At 35.1% G+C, this 17,560-nt stretch overlaps 1 protein-coding gene and 1 pseudogene across 1 annotated transcript in view; both read right to left on the reverse strand.

Moving 5' to 3' along the window:
- Window positions 1–121: 121 nt before the first annotated feature.
- Window positions 122–3,021, reverse strand: LOC116659500 (annotated as a pseudogene).
- A 1,643-nt stretch (window positions 3,022–4,664) lies between these two features.
- The window catches only part of SMCHD1 (structural maintenance of chromosomes flexible hinge domain containing 1), a 114,887-nt gene continuing 101,991 nt past the window's right edge, over window positions 4,665–17,560 (reverse strand). Inside the window, exons 45-48 of the mRNA XM_032467403.1 lie at window positions 15,874–16,045; window positions 10,488–10,646; window positions 10,094–10,193; window positions 4,665–5,723 (exon numbers count right to left, since the gene is read on the reverse strand). Of these exons, the coding sequence (XP_032323294.1) occupies window positions 5,699–5,723; window positions 10,094–10,193; window positions 10,488–10,646; window positions 15,874–16,045 (456 nt within the window). The 3' untranslated portion in view covers window positions 4,665–5,698. The remainder of the gene's footprint in view (window positions 5,724–10,093; window positions 10,194–10,487; window positions 10,647–15,873; window positions 16,046–17,560) is intronic.

A 17,560-nucleotide genomic window follows, 5' to 3' on the forward strand; every position in this document is an offset into this window, starting at 1 on the left:
TAAATCTTAGGGTTATTTGTTCTAGTTCTGTGAAAAATGTCCTGGGTAATTTGATAGGGATCACATTCAATCTGTAGACTGCCTTGGGTAGTATAGCCATTTTAGCATATTAATCCTTCCATTTAAAAAGCTGATTTCTTGTGCATGATACAGAACTATTAATTGGGGCAGTCTTTATTTTCCTCCTTAATGGTGGCACTGGGGCTTGAACCTAAGACCTTGTGTATGTCAAGCATGTACCCCACCACTGAGCTATAGCCCCCTTACACTCCTATTTCTTTCTTTGAAAACATCATTTGTTGACCGACCTTTCACTGCCATGGAATGACTTCCCTTCTTGGTCCAGTGGATTTTATTAGAAGCTTGCATTTTCTGTACCACTTTCTCCAACAAGCTCTGTTCACACATTCCATCTGCTGAGAATGACACACACAGTACAGGATCTTCTGAGTGAAAGGGATCTTCATCTCTAAGTCTGTGCTGCTGCTTTGGATGGTGCAGTGGACAGGAAACACAAATGAGACCTGGAACAAAACCATTAGCATCATCTGGCTCCATATGACACAATATGGAAGCAGCTGCTCTTCAGCCCTCTTGAATGACCTCCAAGGAAAACATCTGCAAGTTTGTATTCTCCTGAGGTCTTAGGGTAATTCAAAACTGATTTCTATGCTTTAATTCTATGTACAATATTAAGGCCTTTACAGGTAAATATCAGGCAAAAAACCCATGAGCTGCAAGATGGGATGCCAGTGACATCAAATGAGGATGATTCCTATCTCCTGAGGCTCCATGTGTAAGTTATTCCATATGATAAGCTCCTGTTAGGTACCAAACAGCATCTAGTAATTTATTTCTAAAAGGTATTTTTAATTTAACTTCTACATGACTCATTTTCAACTGTTAAATAACAAATGTAAAGTGCATTACATCTGAGAAGCAAAGGATGGGATGGGAAAGTGGCCGGAGCACCTAACCACCCTCACTCCCTTCAGGGAGGAAACGATCACGTTCAAAGGGATCACCTCGCTCCACCCACCAGCACATTCTGTTCTTTATAAATGGTTGCTGTAGAGTTTACCATATATATTTTATCAGAGTCAGCTTCAGATTTACATTAGCTTCATTCCAGTGATCTATGGAAATGTTTCTGTTATATATCATTATTCCTTTCCACCTCTTTTTTGTGGTATTATTGGTTATATGTATCACATCTATTAATATTACAAACCCAACAATATATTATTATTATTACTACTACTACTACTACATCTTCAAATCTTTAACCCATTACATCTTTGCTCTCACTCAACTCTTTTATGCTGTTATTGGCAAATATGTTACATTTCTATATATTATAGGACCCAAAATACCTTATAAACATACTATTTTATACAATTCATTTCACATCAGCTAAGAGAAAAAAGGAGAAAAAGAATGTGTCAATAGTATAAATTACATAATTACCTTTACTGGTGCGCTTTGTGTGGATTTGAATTACCATCTCAGGTCTCTTTTGTTTCAACCTGAAAATCTTCCTTTAGTACTTCTTCTAAGATGAGCCAGCTAGCTATGAATTGTGTTTATCTGGGAAAGTCTTTTGCCTTCATTTTTCAATGGTAGCTTTGCTGAATACAGAATACTTGGTTGACAGCCTTTTTTTTTTTTTTTTCTGTTTGAGTACTTTGAATGTTATCCCACTTTCATACAGTCTTCATTTGTTCTGCTGAGAAGTTAGCTGTTGATCTTATTGGAGTTTCCTTGTAAAGGATATGTAATTTTACTTTTCCATTTATCTTTGATTTTCAAGATTTTCTGTTTATCTTTGACTTTCAGCATTTGATATTTGTGTGAGTCTCTGTATTCATCTTACTTAGAATTCTTTTGCGCTTCCTGGATGTGAAGGTTACTATTTTTTAATGAATTTGTGATGCTCTCAGCCATTATTACTTTGCATATTTTTCTACTCCCTTATGCCCCACCTCTCCTCTCCTTCCAGTACTCCCATTATGTGTCTGCTGGTTTGCTCAATATTCTTTCTAAGCCTCTGCTCATTCCTCTTCATTCTTTTTTCCTGTTAGGCCTGCATAATCTCTATCAGCCTATCTTCAAGTTCCCTAATTCCCTCTTCTTCCAGTTCACACCTACTGTTGTCACTCTCGTGAATTTATTTCAGTTACTATACTTTTCAATTCCAGGACTTCCACATAGTTCTTTAAAAATTTTCCCCTTTGATATTCTGGATTTGATGAGACATTGTCATTGTATCTTCCTTAGTTCTTTAATTGAACTTTCCTTTAGTTCTGTGAACATACCGGTAATGGCTACTCCCAAATATTTTTCTGTTAAATCTGACTAGTCGCTTTCACAGGCAGTTTCTGCTGTCTGCTTTATTTCCAGTGAAGGAGTCATACTTTACTATTTCTTCACATCTCACAATTTTTTTTTGTTGTTGAAAATGGTACATTTTAGATAACACATTTTAGCAACTTTGAGTACTGGTTCACCCTCCTCTGGGGCTTATTTCCTTACTTAGTATCTAGCTGGATTATTTTAGAGAAATCTGTGCCCCCAACCCATCCCCAAGTCTTAAGCTTTGGATGTTCCTCATCAGGGAGGGACAGATCTCAGTGAGACACACCATCATTCTGAGAGGACAGTGGTATTGGTAGGGCTCTCTCCTTCTTCCTTGACCCCCACAAACAGCTGTTAAACTCCATTAATAGCTGGCTGATTGCTCTATTATTTATATCAATGCCCTGGAGCAAAAATTCCTGCAGAAACTAATATAATCAAATTATGGTTTTGTTTTTGTTTCCTGATAGGGATGGAAGTTTCTGAGGTTAGTGTGTGGTATCTGTTCTGACCTCAGGAGGGCTTCTCCCAGCTATCTTATTGCCCAGTTCTCTCCTGAAAACTAGCCAGCCTTTGGACTGTATCTTCATTAAATCCATGGACCTTTTCCCAATTCCCTATACAACCTCCACTGTTTCTGAGAACACTGTTAGGCTGAAATGTCTCCATGCTGGAAATGAAACCAGTTCCTTCATGAAGAGATTAGGCATACAGCACATGGACATTTAACCCAAATGTAGTCAAAGCTTAATATATTATTACTTTTAAACACATATGGTTGGTTTTTAGTGATTCTTTTGATTTTTCATTAATATTTGATACAGGGATCATGGTTGAATTGTCAGCAGTTCTTCACAGAATAAATTCACCCTGCAAAACTACTGAAGAAGAGAAATATGCAATATGCTTAGCAAATCAAGACAAAATTCTAGTCTATAAAAACAAGGATACACATTTTTTCACTAACTTCAGTAGTTACTTATTGGTATGTCACAGAACTTACATCCAAGCAAAATCAGAAGAAATACAAAGTAAAAGATCCCACTAGCTTTTAAATATTATCCTATAATTTCTAGTCTAACATAATGAATGGTACTGTTCTATACTGGTTTTGTTTTTGTTATTTTAAAGTATAAAAGTGAATTCTAATTATATTTAACTGTACCTAATAAAAAATTCATATCTCCACCAGTGGACTATCAAGTGAATAGGTCACGGTACATAATTCTTTATTCCCACTAAAATGACAACATGGAAAAATGAAACACAAAGTTCCATTTCCATCAAGAATTAAAAAAGAAGTTAAGAATAAATGAGGAGAAACACAAGTGAAAAAGACAGATGTAAGCAAAACTTAAATATGATACTCCACAAAGATATAATTATTAATATTTTCTATTCTATATTATTTGTTATTGGAGCATGGCCTAAAGAATCAGAATACTAGGAATTTATTTTATATTATCAGACATTTATTTTACTTTGATGTCTGCTTATACTGTGTATTGCTTGTCACTTAAGACAGATGATTCTTTAACACCAATCTGATCTCTCCCCAAAAGGGAACTAATTTTAAAGAGTAAAACATTCTCAGATCCTCGAGTTATTGATGAGTTCATAAATAAAATAACTTCTAGCACAAGGCCAGATTTGAAGAAACTTTACCTTATATTTAAGATAATTAATATTTTAAAGCCAAGTGTCCTACCATGAATTTTAATGCCACTAATGTATCCTCAAATCTAAACAAATACGTGCTAAAAAGCAGCAACCTCTATCTGAAGTAAAAAAAAGGTACTATCTGTTCAAAAGACATGCAAAATAACATTGTCTTAAATTACTATGTATAAAATTGAATTTATAAATTATGTAACCATGAAGAGGAAGAGAATTCCATGAAACTGTTTAGCAGATATACCTGAAACGACATTCTGACAGTAGAAACATGATATAAACTAAAACTTTTACCAGAAAGTATTATTCGAAAATTATATACTAAAAATACTAATCCTACCTATTTCATAGTGACTGTAAGTAACCAAGTCATAACCTCAAAAATTTTAAAAACTTAGAAAACAAAACCTTTATCTTTTTGGCATTAATATGTAACAACTAATATAAGCAGTAGTTTCATTTAAAAGGAATCCAATCTTTCTTTTAGCTAATTCTATTACTGCCGTTTTGTTCCTGTCTTCAACAAAACAGTTTAAATGACTTCCAATTATAAACACAGGTTACCTAACACCATAATAGTTTTTACCAAGGTAACTTTATGGAGATTTATACTTTAAAAAAGGAAAACACATCTATTCAACAGGGAAGAAACAATCCTCTTTATTAACCTCACTGTATATTCAGAAAGGATTAAAAAACACACACATTTCTGGGAGACAAAACTGTACCAAAAGTATTTCCTTACAAAATAACTTCACAGATCAACAGCCCTGGACTTAGACAAAGACATATACTGACATTAGCGTGAATTAACACACAAATCAATGTTTTTGCAGCAACTTTCTAGCAGACCCTTATTCCATTAATGAGGGAGTGTACAACTTTTAAACCCTTAAAAATAGTAATAAAAAATTACAAAATAACGTAAATGTGGAATTAAGGCTGAGACTATATAATCTAGTATTAATAAAGTCAAACAATACTTATAAAAGTGATGCTGCTGCATATTATATACATACATTCATATACAGAATAAATCTTTAGAAATTTAAAATGCTACTTCCATCACAAGTTCACTCACCAAGTCAATGTTTTTCCACGTATCTTAAAGCATTTGAATTCAAAGATTCCTGTGCTTTTTCTATTTTTATTCTAAATTCTTAAGACTTTCCTCATATATGTACAATTAAATACCTAACCTCCAGAACCTTCCTTAGATACAACAGACGAAACAGTTTTGTTAAATAAATTCACAGAAAAGTAATAAAAAGGTTTGCTTTCAAGAAACAGTTCTAGCATATTCATGATAATCATACTGAAAAATAGTACGTATACCTTTCTTCAGGATAAGAAATGCTATGTGCCAGTTTTGCAGTCACTAATGTAGCTGCATATTTCCCTCTGACACATTTGCAGGGTAATGGCAACCAAAGGGCATAATAACTGGAAGGGTTCCAGTAAATCCATATTGTCATTGTCCAGTGAGATTCATAAAATTGAATGGTTGCTTCCAGTCCCATCTGGACAGACATGGAAATGCATGCCCAGATACCTGTGTCATCCCCAGAAATATTCAGTCTGTAAGTTACCCTCCTGGTCTTCTGAAACAGAGCTGCAGAAGGCAGGGCATTCTTAGTGAGACCAATGGCCCCTTCTTCTCTGTCACATCTCACAGATCTGTTTTGGTTATAATCCTGATCAAAGTGGGGAAAAAAAAAATGCATTAAATTTTACGTACCAAAGTTTTCCTTTCCTGAACTCCCTCATCAGATGTGGATGGTTAAGTTTCCAATGGAACTATGTTTTATTAATTATCATTCTTGGTATAAACAGACTTAATTAAACCCTTGTATATAGTCACTTATTTTACATATATACATGTAAAAACAAAAGCCTAAAATAAAAGCAGTAACTAATATATACAAAAGAAGGGTAAGTAATTTATACCATAGTTCTTTGGAATGGTGTATTTCAGACCCAAGTTCTGCAGATTTTTGCTTACCTCCCCCACTTCTAAAATGAAATTACTATTTTAAAAATTAACAAGAATTATAATGCTTATTAAGAAAAGTAACAAAACAAAGACAAGCAAAAGGAAAAACATTTTAAAATACCCATAATTCCATTCACATAGAGATGAAAAGAATGAACATCTTAGTATATATATATGTGTAGCTATCTTCTTATTCAGATATACTATTTTATTTTTTAACAATAGTTCCCTCAGCTGTCATCTCCAAATAGAAGACAGACATTTTCGATAAAGAGCTAATCTGTAAAGGGGGGAGGGTATAGCTCAGTGGTAGAGTGAGTGCTTACTATGTGTGAGGTCCTGGGTTCTCAAACCCCAGTACCTCTATTAAATAAATAAATGAATACATAAATATATAAGCAAAGAAACAAACCTAATTACCTCCCCCCTCCAAAAACAAAAAAACAAAAAAGAGCTATTCTGTAATCTTTATGAGTAGAAAATGAATCAGAAAACTGATGTCTATGAATCTACCACATAGTATATACTGCTAAGCATATTTTGTTCATTCTAAGATCCACATTTTTCCACATTTAACATCTCTGAAATCCATCTTACAATGTCTTGAGTTAATCTGTAGCATTTTCCTTTAATGTTTCATGAAATGGTATTTCTTCTAATTACTGACATATTAATAGTTGATGAAATATGGTAATCCCTATAAAAGCTAACAATAAATATATTAGTAGATAATACATACAAACAACATATAAACACACACACAATATACAATATATTACTGAATTTGCTTCCAACTGTGTGGATGAAATATATCACTATTTCAACACTGTTAAGATACTTTAATTTCAAATGCTCTAACATTTTTGATATAGTGTGATTTATGATGCATAGGCAGAGACTTGGGGATGAGGAAGTTATTAATTAAACAATGATTTAAATTTTAAATTGAAATTTACAGTGATTTTAACTTTCTCAAAGATAAGCAGAATGCAAAAGGAAAGCCATAGGCTAGAATATACCAAACTTTCAACCTGAATCTTCTTACCTGCTGCCACAAAGCTAGACGACAGTGGCTTTTTGGGTTTTGTTCTGTGTGACATTCTGGTTCTCTCGCCCTCACTCTGAAAACATTTACACTCTTCCTCCTTTTCTTGTTATTCTACAGCTTACTATGACTTATCTTGGTGTATCTTCTGTCAGTCACTGGTGTGGGCATTCAATGGGCCCTTTCATCCCTGGGAATTTCCACATGTTTCTTTTCCATTTTCTTCTTTCTAGGATTCTTGATAGTCTCAGTTGGTTCTCTGCATCTCCTTTCTCTTCACATAGTCTCCCTATTTCTCTGGGAAGTTTCCTTGACTTCAGTTCTTCGAATTTTTTTATTTCAGTACTCATAATCTTTAATCTTGTCCTGGCTGTATCTTTCTCCTAATATCCTTTTAGTTTTCCATGAATGTAACTCTGTCTGTAATCTAATTAGGAATCATGTGTAATTTTAAAAAGAGTTCTGTTGAATAACTTCAGGGTTGGTTTTGCTATACTATCTTGGATTTCCCCTCACATGTTGTTGACTCCCCTCAAATGTGTGATGACTCCTGGCTGTACAACTACATTTCAGAAAGAGGACTGTGCTGTTGGCCTGGATTTCTTCAGCTGTTATAAAAACAGAACTGTTTTACCATCAAGTCTCCTCTCTGAGTGGGAATTTTAATGGACAGGGTGGAGCAGGATCAGTGGCCCTTCAGAAGGCTCTGCTTTAAGGGTGTGGCTAGAGAGCCAACCAGCAGGTGCTAGTCCTTCAATGGCAGCACTAGACAAGCCTCTAGGGTGTGACCAGCTACACCAGAGGCCAATACTTCAACATTTAATTAACTAATTATCATCATTATCTAACTTCCTGGTGGCAGTTTCCAGGTGGAAACAAGGGAACAAAGCTCTCAAAGTTTTGGGTTGAAAATCTGGCATTTTCTAGGCTAGGTTTCCTCTCCTCTTCCATTCTGCTTCCCCTCTTCCAGTTCTGGGTTGGACTTCTCTGAGTCCACAGTCTCTCTAGGGTTCCCGCAGGCAAACTGCATCCTACTGTCTCTTGACTATTCCCAGGACCTCTTCCTTTAGTAGATTCCAGCCTTGTTTCTATCCTACAATCCCCAGAAAACCTCAATCAAATGTGAGGGCAGAAGGGTGACATTTTCAGACATGCAATCTCCTAGAAGATTTTAAATTCCATGCGTGGTTCACATTACCCAGTGCAACACTAAGTCTACACCATTTGATTTATATACGTGTACTACTTTAATGAAAATGGTACTACTACTAACAGCTTAAACTAAAAAGGGAACTTTAGGCCATACCACCTCTGAACTGCTACAAAATTGTAATGAACAAGATCCAAATCAATGATGTCTTTGTATCTCTGCAGTAATAGTAAGGTCCTAGGCTAATTCAGCGCTGAGGCTGTAGTGTAGCTTCAAGGATAAGTACTTCAGTTCAGAACTGCTGGGAAGGAACCTCCTCACGCGGTCTCTTAGGAAACTGGAAAAATGCTCCCCATCTGTCATAGAACATGAATGAACATGTCTTTTCTACATGAATACATCCATTTTCACAGTAATGAGATGGTGTCCTAGCAACTGTCAATGATGATCAGTGAGGATTTTTTTTTGTGCATTTTGAACTCATGATTTATGAAAATTCTGTGTTTAAACCCATTGCAAATATTCTTTCTGATGCTAAATTGCCCTAACACACTTTCAATGGTCAGCTTAATAGTTTCCATATACTGCACGCCTATAATAAACACACCATTCACAAGCCCACGTAGTGGAAACAGCTCTCTCATATTGGTGAGCACTGTATTCTTTTAATCTCATCATTTCAGTAGCTCTCGTAATTTACTCTAAAGGTAGATACCCCAAGGAACTTCACCCCTACTGCTAGCACACAATGTTAAGTACTCAAGAGACATCAATGGACTCAGAACACAGAATTTTATCTCACACTGTTTTCCGATGTATTATTTTGGAGAGGAGCATAATCTGGCTTCTGTCTACTTTTTCAACCACATCTTGGGACCCTCTTCCTCCAGCCCACTATACTTCAGCCTCACATCTTCTCAGTTCCTCAAACATGCCAGGCTTGTTATTTTCTCAGAGATTTCATATCTATTTTCTCTCTCACAGAAGCCAATCCCTATATGGCTGGCTTAGCACCCTTCAGTTCTCTGCTAAAATGCACCTTTCCTGACAACCGATATCATTTTCCCATTATTTAATATCACCTGAATCCTTTCTTCTTTCATAAAACTTAACATTATTCTGTATGTTTACATATAGAAAAAGGTTTACTTTTTTGAACTGTCCTTCTGTACAGGACTGTAGGACTTCCATGGGGGCAAGAACAATGTCACTTTTATTCACCCAGCAACATACAGTACAAAATGATCAAGTAGTTGCTGAGTAAATATAGACTGTGTGGATGGATAGAAAGGGCATGGAACACCAATTCTAAACCCCCGAGTCTCTAAGGAACTCCTCAAGTTCAATATGAGAAACTTACTCAGGTAGGGTCTGTATGTGAACCTTCTGAAATAATGTACAAGAAATCCCAGTACTATGGTATCCTTCTGTGGGATGGCCTTACTGATAACATCTAATCTGAAATGGACAATTTTCTTCGCTGAGTTAGGCTACAGATGGCTTTGTTGGCTTTTTGGTGAGCTATAGAAATGGTATCTGATTTTCCAAACTACACATTATAAGTAATTTTTAAATCAGTAATGTACAAATGATTTTGCATACTCTATACTTATCAAGGCGCTGATCCTACGAAGCAGAATGCAGCATATTTGGAAGTTTCCAAATATTCTGCAAAAGTCATTTAGAAAATTGGAGTATTTTAGGAGAATATAATGATAATGTCTTATCTTCATTATCCATCACTTAGTTCAGTTAAAAAAATAAAAATTAATTCTGGTTTGGGGGAAATAAGAAACTCAAGCTATTTTTAAAGTATGATGAGCCAAGAGCTTTGATAAATTAACCAATAATAACTTTCATGTCATAAAAGACTCACCTTTGTCTTGTAGCTTCTCTTCTCATTCTTTTAGGAGGAATTGGACAATCTGTCGTTGGATGACGCAGTGAGTCATTACATTTACGTGTGGGAGTCATCCCTGTAAAGACAGAACATGTAGAAAATTAACTTTAAAAAGACTGGAATTATTATAAGCAATAAAAGCAAACATATCTAATTTATAGAAGAATTAATAAATACTACTGAGAATGTTTCTTAGTACTCCTGCTGAGAAAACAATTTACACCCATTTATCAGTTTACTTGGAGGCCAAGAGTGTCTGTCAATTTAGGTTCTGGATCATCTGCATTCTTTCCTCTTATAGTTGAATCCTCTCTAATTATATATACTATCTTCATGCAGAGAACGAAGACGTCAACAAAAACTACAATACCTAGTTTCTGCTCTATTAGTTTCAGATTTTTCTCCTGTTCATCAAGTTCTTGTTTTTTCTTCTTCATATCAGGAGTGTGAAGGTACTTCAACTGACCGTTAAGGTCCTCGTTAACCGTGCCCAGCCTGCACACTGCAGTGCGGTACTGCTGAAGAAGGTCTGCAGAGAAACCAGTTGACACTTCATTAAAACTACTGATACCATATCAAAGCCTTTTAGGAGAGAAGAATTAGCAACACTGGGTGCAGTGTTGTAGTACCATGCAGGAACTACTTTTTTAAATAATGTTCAATGTGAACAAATGAAACAAAAAAGCAGTTTAAGACCCCAGCACAGGACTCGTGCTGGTTAAATTTTAATTTTCTTCAGCTGCTTCACTTAAATAAAATTATTTCTGTGTCAGGAAGGAGTTTTCTATATTAAAAAATACTCTGTGAATAAATCACTCTCAGTGTTTATATCCTGCTTGATATTCAGTATTCGATTTAATTCCACTTTCCATCCTTGCAAATTTGAGGGGGGGGGAGAAAGAATGCATTAAATATAGTATTAGAAAATCACTGCTTCCAACAGACCTGACCATTATCTCAGACACAGCTTTCAAAAATGCACTCTTGATACCTAATTAAAAAAAAAAAAACTTTCATTAAATTACTTTGTTTAAAAATGTACTACATTACTCAAGTTTGAAAGTATTTACTGCCCGTCCCTATGATTTACTAGACAATAAAAATTAAATACATTGACTATACTCTAGTCTAGGGCTCAGCAAAATAATAGTCCATGGGCCAAGAATGTTTTATAGAGTTGTAAATGATTACATTCTAAATGGTTATATAAATATGCTCCAACACCTCTGATTTTGCCACATGGCTCACAGAGCCTAAAATACTTACAATTTTGCCCTTTGAGAGTCTAGTCACACAAAGATGACCAATATTCATGGGAATGGGCATACAAACACCCAAATATTTAATAAATATATACAGTGGTTTACATGCAAAACTGGAAGAAATTATTTGAGTCAGGGTACATTATATATGAGACAGTCTATACTTAAAAGGTCAAGAACAGCATTTTAAAAAAACTATCCAGAATTCTGGAGGGGGAGGTAATCAGGTTTATTTATGTACTTTTAAATTATTGCGTTTTTTTTTTTAGTGGAGGTACTGGGGATTGAACCCAGGACCTGTGCATGCTCTATCACTGAGCTATACCCTCCCCCACCGTTCTGGGAATCAACACTTAGAATGAGCGAGCAAACACACACACCTGTGAATGCTTATGACTAGATTTACAAATTTCAATAGAAACTCTTTTTGTGTAACTGAGTGATGATAAGGTCCTTATGTTTCTTATTTCTTTATGATTTATTGGGAATGCAAAGGTACCTATAAAAAAGTCTGGTTTTCCGGTTTGATGGTATTTCTAATTTCATATTAAAGGAATGTTTTCTATGTACATAAAATAGTATGTATTTTGTATGTGAATAAGTTACAAAATTACATCCAGACCATTAGGTCAGGGATGCTGCCTAATTTAGAAGACAATATACAAGAAGACTTCAGGTCATGAAGAGTTGAAATCCTATTTCTTAATATAGTAAGTCAGCTATGAGGTTCTTTTACCTTTTAAATATTCAAGAAATTAGTATACTCAAAAGCTTTAATAGAACATTAGTCAACTTATTTATAAACTGAAAGATGGAATAGTAAATATTCCCCATTAAATGGAACACTAATAGTAAGTTCGTATTTTATGCATAAGCAGCTTAAGTCAATTCCCAACTTTTTGTATATGAAACGTAACTTGTATTGACCATGGTGTCTATAAAGTTTCTTTTAACACCTTTACTTATTTACTCTCATGTGGAGCACATCTGCTATCAAAGTGAACTAACTTATCTTTGTCCTTTTAGTGCCCCTGCCTTAAAGCTAACTTTGACACTGTTCCTTGTGATTTCTTCTATTCAATGTTTACATCTTTGTTAATTCTTTAATTTTACCTCGTATTTGTATAGAAGGGAATTTCTTATGGAGAATATAAAGCTGTGTCATGGAGAGAACAGTCTTCAGGTATAGCTGGCTCTGGGTTTGAGTCTTGTATGGTTTACTGACCATGTGGCTTCTCGTGTCATTTAAATGTCCACAAGTCTCTCTTTACTCACTTTAACTTCACCATACTTCCTAGCACATATTAACTACTCAGTAAATGATAGCTATTTTTATATATCCTGTCACTAGATTTTCTGAATGTCTTTGCCTCTTAATGAAAGAACTTCATGTATTCACACTCAAGGTCTTATTTCTAATCATCTTAATTTTATAACATGCAATATTTTTTCTTGTTCTGTGCTCTGAATTTATGTGCTTTTATTTCACTATCTCATAGCAAATGCAATAATGCAAAACACTATGTAAGCAAAATTAGAAGACAAAGCCCCTACTTTTCATTGTGCTGGTAGCAGGGAATTTTTGTGGTGGTAGTCTAGTTCAGAATTGCTTTCTCTGTGTGAACAATCCCATGACACAAATGGAAGAGGCTGATCCTTCAAGCTCTGTTTTTTCTGACCTTCCTATGCTGGCTGACTCTGGAGCGAATCTCTCTCTCCTAGGAGTTGCAGGACCTGAGTCATGTTAAAAGATGCCTTCCCAGGTGAAGGTGTACAGCAGCTCAGACCGCTGAACATCCCAGTCATCATTTTTGTCTTGGCTGTTTCCAATCTCCTTTGACTTCGTGATTTCTTCCACTTTCTTCCCAATATGTTCCTATTTCATTCAAAGTGGCCTGGGACAGGTTGCTATTGCTTAAAATCAGAAGTACCTTATAAATATCAGTAACCTTAAACTATCTTACTTGACTTTTTAAACCGTTTGTCTAATATTTGAGTGCTTATTGCTGAATCATTAGTCTGTATGTGGATTGTATCTTTAAAGATATTAATCAAGAAGAAAAAGTAACTCATATTTTTGAAATTCTTGCATTATCTGTTAACTTTACATATTTGACAAACCAATAGGACACAGAAATCTTTTTTTTAAAACACCTTTATGTGGTATAATTCCTGTACAGTAAACTACACATATTTCAGTTGTACAGTTTGATGAATTTTGATAGCTGCATACACCTATGAAACCACCACCACAATCAAAATAGCTAACAAGAAATCTTTTCTTTCCAAAGATCTATACAAAAGGCCTTATTATTATACTGACATTCAGATGTCCAGGCAAACTGGAAATTCTGCCAATATTTTAAAGGTTCCACAGGTAATTCTTTTTAGTTTGGGACTGACTGTTGTAAACTGCAGTGCTGGAGTGATAAGCGTTGAGGATTTTTATGTTGACTCACTGCCCCTGACTAAATTGTATTCTCTGACTTATCAGTTTGCTTAGACGTTCACTTATTGTCTGTAGAGAAGACTTTTTTTCATGCACTCACTGCTATCAGTAACAGATGTATGAAACTTTGTATTGTATATAATTTAAAATTTCTGTACATTATGATGTTTTGACATCTTAAACCCTCCTGTGACAAGCCAATTGTGAGATAGTTAGGGGCCCAGTAAGCTTCTGATACACAAACTAACCAATCCAGAGCCAAGCCCCCTCTATCTGGCCCATGAATCCCAAGAAGCAATATTCCTCTGCCTGAATCATCTCAGAGCCAGGCACCAGGCTATGAGCTAAAAACTGTGTCAAGAGCCCAAAGACCACTGAAAATATTCAAACTGATCAATCTTAAGTTGTTTACCCTGCCATGCCTTTCCTGCAGAGATGCCAATAAAGCTGTGGCTTAAGCACCATCCTTGCTCCTGTCCTCTGCCTCCTGCCACCCTGGTGTTTTGCCACGTGGTCCTGTGTGGCTTGCTGTGCCTCCTGTCCCTAGGACCTGTGAGTACAATAAACTTTGTTTTTCTAAGTCTCCTCTTGCAGCTGTACCTGACTGACCATCTCATAAAAGAAAATAAAACAACCTTCTTCCCACCATCTTTCTCAGTTACTATTTTAAACATAGCTGGAGGCTGAAGTAGTTACCCAAAACTGGACACTACTCAAATTCCTCAACAGAAGAATAATGAAGAAATAAACTGCAGTACATTTATACAATGGAATACTATCCTGCAATGGAAATGAACTACAATTACTCACACAGTGTTGAACAAAGCCACACACACACAAAAGCATGGACTGCACGACTCTATCTAAAGTATAAAAATGGGAAAAACTAATCTATGCTCTTTTAAGTCAGGGAAGTTGATATCCTTTGGAGAGGGGGTTGGGCAGTGACTGGCAGAGGTATGAGAAGCCTTCTATAGGGCTGATAATGTCCTATTAACACAGAAGCAGTGTTCATTTTGTGAAAAACTTGTATGTTTATGAAATGTGCCCTTTTCTCTACGTATGTTATATATTAATAAAAATTAACAACAAAATGTGGTGTATACATTACAACAGACTACTACTCAGCCTTAAAAGAAAGGAAATTTTGACACATACTACAGTGCTCATGTACCAGGAGGACATTATACTAAGTGAAATAAGCCAGTCACAAAAGGACAAATACTGTATAACTCCACATACGAGGTGCCTAGAGTCGTAAAATTCACAGAGACAAAAACTCAGGTAGTTGCCAGGGGCATGGGAGGAGGGGAGAAAGGGGAGCTGCTGTTAAATGGGTACAGAGTTTCAGTTTTCCAAAACGAGAAAATGTCTGGAGTTTGGTTGTACAATAGTATGAATGTACTTAACACTACTGAACTGTACATGTAAAAACAATTAAGATGATTAACTTTGTTATATGTATTTTACTATAATTTACTATTTATTTTTAAGTTAGTAACAAGAAACTACTTTTTGCTTGAAAAATAGGTATCCAAGTATGTTAGAAGTATATAAAATTGGGAGCAAATAGGCTCTTAGGTGAGGCCTGCAGGAGACCCTCCTGTAAAGTATATGCACTTCAGAGCATAGACATATGGACAATTATATCAGCCAACTGGAAGCAGAGGACACAGTCTACAGAAGGGAAAATGGAGGAAGGAGGTCACACGTCACACACTCTAAAAAAAGTTCTTAGGTGTGTCTAGATAGTTACCAACTTTGATACAAAGATAAGTATTATGATTACTTTATGAAATACTGGTTTATTCAACAAGGACAATATTTTCTTTGTTTCAAGAAATGAATGAAAATATGAGGGAAAAGCTACTTCCTATATATGTATTTCAGCTACTGGATGTAAGAAAGCTGGACAGGCTGGACAAAAGCACCTTATTCACATTTGTTACTGGTTAAGTTTTGACAGCAGAATCTCAATACATAAGCTCCAAATAAAGGATTAAAATCAATTAAGAAAGTGTTATTTAAGTACTTCTTTAACCTACCTATTTGTTCCCCTAAGATCAGGCACTGTTTTGGTATTGGGGCTCCAAATACCATTCCCCGAAGTTTATCCATTGGAGGAGCTTTATTCTGAAGGCCCCCAAACTTTCCATTACTTCGAATGCGATCTCCATCTCTGGTCAGCAGTGTAGGACAGTGTGTAATTTTAACAACCTATTGTAATTAAATGGATATTAATTAGTGAGTCTATAAAACTTATTTCAGTTGCTCTAAGAAAGGAGAAATCATTTAGGGATTCAGAGATAAGAAATGACATGATCATGGTAGTATTTTCATACAATTAATTAGCTAGTGATGTGTAAGATGACTGGGGAAGAAAATGAATTAGACTACCTCTCAAGTGTTAGCCTAATCTAGAAGAGTGACAACACAAACGGAAAAAAAGTAAAACTGATGATCTGACTGATAGCTTGACTGACAAGAAGAAGGAAGAGAGAGGGACAAGCCAGAGAGCTATGAGCTTCTGAAGCCCAAGTCAGTGTCGAGGCAGTGTCACTAGCTAAGTTTCCTTCTGTTAGATACAAGTGTTCCAGATCATCAAAGGCCGGCAAAAAGAACATTACATTAGACTAAAGAAAATACAAACTAAAAAGCAAAGGGATGCATCTTCAGAGGACAATACTATGATTTCAGTTGCAGGAAGAAAAAGAGCTAGTAAATTGAGAGCTAGGGAAACTAGAATTGTGTGGTAAAACCAAAGTCATGGAAAGGGAAGTAGAAAGTGTTAAGAACTAAATTCTCAAATGACTATAACTCAATAAAAAAAAGTTTATATATATATAAAAAAAAGAACTAAATTCTCAAAGAGAAGTCAGAGAATAAAAGGAAAACACTGGATTTAATATTTCATAATTTTTAAGAACGTTCTTCCAAAAAAAGGTCTAGGAGATACACAAAAATAAAGTTCAACTTTACTGGTAATGAAGCAGAACTGAAACAATTTGAACTGGAATTCAAGAGATATTTTCATTACTCAAAATGTTAAAATACACATGCACACCACATAGAATATTGGAGAAAGGGTCTTGTACTAATCTGCTCTGGGACAGCCCTTCTCAAAGCAAATGTGGTAAGTGTTAAAAAGCTTAACATTTTGCATGACCCAGCAATTCCACTTCTAAGAATATTCTGGAAAAAACATCACAGATGTGAACAATGTGCACTGAAACATTGTTTTAATAATGAAAAATATGAAACTTACACGTCTCAGTAAGTCACATAAATAACAGCACATCCACGTGATGGAACAGAATGCACACATGAAAAATGACTGAAGAATATTATAATTTAGCAACATGTAAAAACACCTAATCTAATCTAATATTGAGGATTAAGTAGTTTCTGAATTATAAAAGATTAAATAAAATTTGATTTTTAAAACAAAATGAAAAGTAAAAGGAAATGTAATAGGAAGTCATGACTAGTATTTATTCTTTTAACATAATCCTAGGGTACTTTACATAAAGTGTTTTCCCATCAAATTAAATACTTTTTATAAAATTTAAATGCAACAGAAGGCCTGTTTGAAGAAAATCTGTGGTGAACTCTTTGGTGAAATGAATCTTTTAGTCACACAAACAATCATACCTTACTATCTTAGTTTTGGTCTGGATTTATGTTTTCTAAAAGTGAACATGAAAAATACAGACTGGATTCACATACTATTCA

This window comes from Camelus ferus, chromosome 24 (genome assembly GCF_009834535.1).
Source record: "Camelus ferus isolate YT-003-E chromosome 24, BCGSAC_Cfer_1.0, whole genome shotgun sequence".
Taxonomy (NCBI): domain Eukaryota; kingdom Metazoa; phylum Chordata; class Mammalia; order Artiodactyla; family Camelidae; genus Camelus; species Camelus ferus.